The 7,473-nt window shown below is 51.6% G+C and overlaps 1 protein-coding gene across 2 annotated transcripts; it reads right to left on the reverse strand.

The window, feature by feature from the left end:
* EIF2B2 (eukaryotic translation initiation factor 2B subunit beta) lies at window positions 1-7,473 on the reverse strand. Of its 2 annotated transcripts, XM_019518791.1 has the most exons (8): window positions 7,264-7,469; window positions 6,667-6,787; window positions 5,848-5,996; window positions 4,507-4,670; window positions 4,057-4,152; window positions 2,847-2,984; window positions 1,274-1,340; window positions 1-433 (listed from the first exon to the last, which is right to left on the reverse strand). In XM_019518791.1, exons 1-8 carry the CDS (start codon window positions 7,424-7,426, stop codon window positions 276-278), a joined length of 1,056 nt encoding a protein of 351 aa, XP_019374336.1. In that variant the 5' UTR covers window positions 7,427-7,469; the 3' UTR covers window positions 1-275. The 2 variants fall into 2 exon arrangements, with proteins under 2 accessions (XP_019374336.1, XP_019374337.1); XM_019518792.1 differs by lacking the exon at window positions 2,847-2,984 and having other exon boundaries at window positions 7,264-7,473.

Genomic DNA, 7,473 nt, shown 5'->3' on the forward strand with positions numbered 1-7,473 from the left:
TGGAGATGGAACATGCAGGAAAGAACTAGCTGTTGCCAGAAATCAGGTTAAAAACTGCTCCACATGACATGTAACAGAATACTGGGAGCAAATCCAGTGCAAGAGCTTTGCTCACTGGTACTTTTTGGCTGGGGGAGGAAATGTTACACCAGGCAGGCACTTCCTGTTGAAGACTAAGTTAATTTCTGCCACAAAGGGCTTATTTAACCACTGTATCTTCGCAAAGATCAAGGCAGGAAGAGTCTGCATAGTGAGGTGTTTTGAGTCACTGGAGCTCAGAGTTCATGGTCATCAGGATGATAAAGCTCACTCATGAGGCGATAGATATAGGAGGGTGCATTACCCCCAATGTTGGAAATGAAGAGAGTGATGAGCTCAGGTGGGACATAGTCAAACACAGGGCAGTGAATATTGATCTTTGTCAGGATCTCTCCTAAAAACAAAAACAGCCACTGTATTAGAGATGAATGTCGCAGCTCGGCCTCCCCCCACACCCTCTGAAACCAAACTGACAAAGCCCTACTGCCACCAGCACCAATATTTCACATCTTGTTTTGCCAGCTTGCCTTGCCAAATTAATTGTAGTAGCAGGTATACAGCAGTCTTGGGTAAATGACAGTATTTGGCCCAGCTGTGACAATTGCTGGCAGCGACCAGGAAACCCCCCAGCTCCCCGGACTAAGGAACTGCAATAAGTTGAAACAAAAGCCTTAAATCTAAGCGATCCCATGCTGCTACTTGCAGGGTTCTGCCACAGAAGCATGGCTTTGGAAGACAGTCACTATATAATAAGCATTGGAGCTCTTTCTGAAGATTGACCTTGCATGGGAAGGCCAATGACAGAGAAATCAAGCTATTTCTCAGCCAGCTGTAGTGAGTGACCCAGAGTCTACACTCTAAAAGCCACACTAGCAAGAGCAGAACAAGTAGCTAGCATGGTTTCTCTGCCAATGTGGTAGGTGTAGGCCATCTTCCATCTGGAGTCACCACTCACACCTCAAGTGTTTCATTACTACATGTAAATGGTAAAGTCCTTCAGGGCAGGAGCAAAACGGCCAAGGTAACGTGAAAAAATTTCCTCTGGCTGTCTCAGTATCTATAGAGGATTATCCTGTAACCAAAGGCAGGATATTTATCCTGTTGAGGTCCACATTGACTCTGACCATGGTCCTATCTCACTTTGCTGCTGGGAAGAACATTCAAAGGCTGCATTCTGGGGCCAATATGACTACACTCCAAACAAAGAACCATGTAAGGGGGGTGGGACCAGTACCTTCTGTGAAAGGAAGTGCTTCCTGTGGAGAGACAAACTTGTGGAATGAATCCTCTTCATTAGGGAACTGGGAGAGAGAGAGAAATACTTAGAAGAATACAGATCACCCACCCCCTTATTCTACATGAAGGCTCAGCACAAGGGCTGGAAGGGTCTAAGCAAAGGAAACAGCTTTCTCCTTCATCCATATTTTACAGCCTCGATCTCAGTGGTTCTCAACTTTCTTAGACTCAAAGCACTCCTCAGCAGATTTGAGGCACCCCTTGGGAAATGCCAGCTCTTAATTTTCACTCTGTTTTTGACTACAGAAAAATACTACAACAATTCTTCTGTAGCAAAGAACTCAGAAAAACCCCAACAGGTCAGAATGGAATCATGTTTGTGCATTAACAGTGCTAACTCTGTGTGGCACCCTTGATAGGTTCTTAAAGCACCCCAGAGTGCCATAACCCCCTGAATGACGATAATTGCTTTATCTTGTAAAGCCATCCCCTGCTGCCTGGAACTGTACTATACGCAGCTGCTGCAAGTAAAACCAGTATTTTCTTCGCTCCTTGACACTTACCTATATTCTGGACACTCTACAGCAGGGATGGGGAACCTTCAGGCCGCCGGGGACTCCATTTACTAGCCACCTCTGCCCATGTGGCTTGTGCCAGTCTCCATGGAGACCTCAGCCACACCAGCAACGCGCATGGCAGAACATCATGGGGCTGCTCCAGAGCTGCTGGGAACATGGGACTGGGGCAGCTTGCTTTGGAACCATGATCTGTAGCTTGCATGCTCCAGGCAGGGGCACACGTGCAGGGGATTGTGGCTCTGCCCCAGCTTCAGACAGGCTGTCACTGCTACAATGAGCCGGGGCAGAGCCACAGTCCTCTGCATATATGCCCCTGCCCAGAACGTGCAGGCTACAGATTGCGGCTCTGAAGCAAGCTGCCCCCATCCCACATTCCTGGCAGCTCTGGACCTGCTGCAGGTGTAGCTGAGGTCTCTGTGGAGACCAGCACAAGCTACGGGGGGAGGGGTGGCTGGGAAATGGAGTCCCCGGCCAACCGGATCCCACAGGCCAGACATTCCCCATCCCTGCTCTACAAGAAAGTCCAGATTTGAAGAGGGCCAATGTTGCTGTAACCTGCTCTCTGATGATAGAAGACTAGGCCTATTTGACTATATTGAAAGAAGCAGAGCAGGAAAGTCCTAATACTGCTTCTTTCCACTTCCCTGATGGATACTGGCAATGACCTTTCATCTCCAAAGATGTGGTTTCAAATCCCTACAGTATAGTAAAGTTGACAGTCTTGGTCTCTGGTAGACGGTCATCAACATCCTAAGTCTCCACCCCAACAATTCAGCATGTTTGGCAGTTTGTGCTGGAGGAAGGAAGGTTAGAATAGTGGAAAGACCTGAGGGTTTCATTGGGCTAGGATGGAGGTACATCATCAGCGCTGGTTGCCCCATTTGAACCTGGACCAGTTGGTGCTAACCATCCCTCGCTTTCAAAACCATTAGAATTCCCCAACTCTGTCTCCGACATTACAGCATCTGCTCCCTCTAAAGTTGTTGCCCCTACCTGTGGTGAAAGCTTGAACATGGGGGCACAGACAATGAGGGGAGTGGAGTGGTGTTTCGCTGCAAGTGCCAGGGTGTGAGTCCCGCTGACGGCAATCAGTGCACCATTAGCCAAGATAGTCTTTGTACCGATGATCACCTGCCAAATATAAATAAGCATTAGAAGTGACTTAGAACAGGAACTTCATATCCACAGCTGCTGCTTCAGACTACCAGGAGTGAAGACCTTCAGGTTCCTACCACCCTTTAAGAAGAGACAGGAGAAGAGGCTGGAGTGCCAGAGGTAGTAGGATGCTCAATCCATTCTGTCTGACTCAGCGCAGAGATTTTTCCCTCTGGCTAGACCAAGACCTCACAACTTAAGGCCAGTTGGAAGTTAGAGCACTGTTGTTTGCCCTAGTGGCGAGAGCACCAACCTGGAACTCGGAAAGTCTGTGTATTAGTCCTGACTCTGATTCTAGCCTAGTGCTTGTCCTTCAGCAAGTCACTTCACCATTCTATGCTTCACTTTCCCCTTCTGTAAAATGGGGATAATGATAATGGCCCACAATGTAAATTCTTGGATCTCCTAAGGAGAACCGGTAGAGTTCAGGATTCTGACATGCACCTGTCACAAGACCATGGTGTTGTATTTTCAACTGTGCAAGACTGAGGAATATAAAATTGCAGTCAGGATGCCCAGCAGTCATATTTTCACACCACACCTTGTCCATACAGCCTTCTGCATGGCTTGTGATCTAAGCAAGGGAGTCCCAACCCCTGTCCCTAGCCATTCTAGAGTCAGGCAGTTTTGTTTTCATTAGAAGCTCAAAAAAAAGTTATAACTCCTTGCAACTCCCCCAGATACAAGCACCTGTTTTCAAGTGTCTGTTTCCACTCAGTGTCACTGGGTTTTGTAACACCTCCTCCTTGGAAGAGGGGCAGCTGGGGACAGAATATGTATAAAAGGCTACCAGTGGAACTGTCACTATGTGATCAGTCATCATGCTGGCTGGTCTCTGCTCTCCCAGCCCTGTGTGGGAACTAGAACTATTCCTACAATGTGGAAACATTAAAACCGTTCTGGGACAGAAGTAGGTCTCCTCTAGTTCCTGCTTCCCAGGTTATCTGGGCTTTTGACAGAAGCCCATCCATCCCTCATCACTACCTCCAAAAGGGACCTAACAAGGTCTGAACATCAGCAATCCCCTAGTGTCCTCTCTCAGACCAACCTTATTGACTCGAGACATAACAGCGAAGATGGCTGCATCACTCATGACGGTGGTTTCAATGCTCTCTTGAGCCAGACGGACAGCCATTTTGTGACCCTGTGTTAGAGGGAGATTCTGGTTAGTCAAGGGAGGGATTCTCTTGAGTTGAGCTGAGTGCCACAGACACTCACCTGAAGTCAGGAGCTACACTCTGGGAGCCAGAAAACAACCCAAAAACAATACAGCACATACACTGTCCTGTGATCTGGTAACCTGTGGAGGAGCAAGGAGCCTGCCACCGGCTCTTTGCCACAGTCAGTTTTCCTACACCGTTCCCTGTGGTAGCCTGGCTATTCCCTCCCAATTAGCAGCAGTCCATGTTATCCCTGCCCCTATTGTTCTGGAGGCAGAGCTCTGTGGAAACACTGCCCAGCGCAGCTGAGCCAAGGGGACTAACAAGCAGGGCCTTACCTGGCAGAAGGGTGCACACTCTGCCACGATCACTTGGAATTTCCGCTTGCGCGCTGCCTCTTTCAAGAAGGCTTCCACGATGTGAGAGTAGCCAATGGTCATGATCACCTCATTGGAGTGGATGTGCTCCAGTGCCTGCATTGCGATGTTCTCCGTTGTGCCCTCTGCAAAGGTAGGAAGCCAGCAGGAAGAGGAATATCAGGACCATCAACTGCCATGCTGAAACCAGCACCAGACCAATGCCAACAGGAAAAAAAGAACGCAAGCCCACAGCCACTGAAGTATGCCCCAAATCATCGCCACAGCAGTAAAAACCCCCACACATTTTAGAGCCTGGGTCTGGCAGCACAGCATCATTTCATCTACCATCCCTTGAGGAGAGGGAACAGTGTCTCTTGCCCCAACAGGGGCTCCTGGTTACCTAATTTGGCAATTGTGCTATCCCCAGGCCAGGCTCCACATCACCCTTAGTTCAGGCAGCAACACTGGCATTTGTGCAGCAAGAACTGCTCAACTTCCCGTGGCCTTCATCTAGGACCCAGGCAGATACTGGTTACATACACTTGAAGCAAAATGGAGACAAAGCACCCTGACTTTCACAGGCCCTCTGCCTGCTCAGGGAAATGGGATGTGTTGAAAAGTCTCATAATTAGGGGAGTGAAAAGGATAGCATCAGCTCTGGCATCAGTTCTAGCCTAGATGGCTGCCCAGTCCACAAGCTGCCTCCTGGTAGCAAAGGGAGATTTGTGAGGCAATCACAGTCTGCCAGCACTAAGAGGGGAGACCAGGCAGTGTGGCTGGCCCCCAGCAGTGATGAGCTGTGAATAAAGACAATCTGATGGGCAGAGCAAAGTCTGAGAGGCTCCTAGGAAGCGGGTGCTTTGGAGGTAGTCCACTCCAGCAACTCCTCTTGGCTGTCTCTGGAGCTGCATGCTTAGCTGCAGGGCCCATCCCTACAGTGCAATAGCAAGGGAAGGAGCATAGTTCATTCAGTCTCTGTGGGGCCAGGCTGTCCTGAGCACAGCAGAACTCAACCTCAGGCGCTGCATGCAGGCAAGATTTTATATTCCTGCAGACAGGGGTTTGCTCAGATCTTCCCACGGGCACAATCTCACCTGTCAACACCTTGTGGGTCCCTCACTGTTCCATTCTTTCCTCAGGACTAGATGTGCGCAGATTCTAGGACGCACCTCACCTGCAAGACTGAGCCTCACAGCTCCCCGCCATGCCCATGCAAGCTGGGAACTGGGTCCCCCTACTTCTCCTTCCCTTCCCCATCATCCCATGGGCAAGCCACTCCAGTCCCATCCTGGAATGAGAAAGTCTTTCTGCATTGCATACCCAGCTCTATCAGCAGCTCATTAATAGCTTCAATCACATTAGCCCTGAGTGGGGCGAAGGGGGTGTTGAAGTCCTCACTGAGTCCCCCAGAGGTCAGAAGCTTGTGCAAGGATTCCTGCTGGTCACTCTCCTCGCTGCGCCCACGGAGCCTGCAGAGACAATGTGGCCATAAGACTGGGACGGGAGCAGGAAAAACCAACTAACCTGACAAAAACTTACAGGAGGAGATGGTTTGAACCACGCTGCCCCCATAGGACCAAGAACCAGCAAGCCTGATTACTGGGAGCACTGAAGAAGGGAGCTGCGCCCACTCTCTCACACAGCTCCCCAACTGCAAGGTCACCCGAGGCTTTGCCAATACGCCATACCCTCTAAAAGCTCAGTGAGCCAGCTCCAAGAGCTGCAGCAGGCACAGGGAAAGGCCTTGCTCAAGGCTGCTGCATCACCCAGAAAACTCCCTTGCATTTTACTAAGTGGGGAGAGAAGTGTCAGATCACAGCATTCAGGAGTTTGCACGGCAGCAACATCTACACTGAACAGAGCTTCGAGACGAGATGCAGTCAGTGACTGGGGAACCATAGGGCTTGCTGGTGTTACCAGTGGTCTCACAAGAGGAACTTGGTAAGTTCACCCTTAAAAGGAAAAGATTTTGGGGGAAGGAAGGGCGGAGATGTGCATCTTGTTTGGACACTTGAATGAGTCCTGCAAGAGCAGAAGGAAAAGAGGATGGTGCCCCTTGGGTCCACAGGACACTATCAGCTCCTCTCCCAAGTTGACTGAGAGGAAGATGCACAGGCGATGGGGGTGCGAGGACTTCACCTGCCATACTCCTCCCTAATGATCTTCAGTACTCGTCGCACCATGTTGCCCACCGTGGTCTCCGATGGCTGGGCTACCGTCATCCTCTGGCCCTCCTTCCGAATGAGGCCCATCAGCTCCCCTGAAATGAGGGCACAGCTACGTGGTCACCTGGCCACAGCTTCATGCAGCTCCATAGCTGCTGGCCCCAACACCAACCTCCAGCTTAGCAACCCTTCAAGCAGCTCTACAACCACCAGGCCCAGCCCGTGCCAAGATTTGCAGCAAACTGATGGGGCAAATGCTGAGGAAATAAAACAAAGCTTTTGGCCCCACGCAGCAACGGAGCCAAAATGAGCAGGGTACACCAGCCTGCCGGGCTCCCGGACCCTGCAGGGGTGCAGCTGAGCAAGATACCTCGCACCGCCTCTGGCCAACTCCTACCGCATGTCTGCCTCGCGGGCGGGACGGGCAGTGCCGGAGCCGGATCCGGCCCGTGGAGCGGTGCCTCCCGGCCCTGCCTTGGCTGCGGGGGAAGGGGGCAGGGTTCCGGGTCCCGGCCCGTAGTGGGGAGGAAGGGGCCTGGGCCCAAGGGAGGCGCCGGGCCGAGGCTCTCACCGGCTTTGCCCCAGCGGCCGCGGGCTATGATCTTGCGCAACAGCCCCAGCGTCTGCCGCGCCGTCTCCTCGGAGCGCGGCCGCTGCCCACCCCGCTTCAGCCGCGCCACAAAGGCCTCGATCTCCTCCGACAGCTCCGACTGCTTCTCGGCCGCGCCCGGCATCTTGGCAACTGGGGCGGCGGAACCACAAGACCACGGCTGCTACCCCA

The sequence above is a fragment of the Gavialis gangeticus genome, unplaced genomic scaffold (assembly GCF_001723915.1).
Source record: "Gavialis gangeticus isolate Ggan-Ray unplaced genomic scaffold, GavGan_comp1, whole genome shotgun sequence".
Classification (NCBI taxonomy): domain Eukaryota; kingdom Metazoa; phylum Chordata; order Crocodylia; family Gavialidae; genus Gavialis; species Gavialis gangeticus.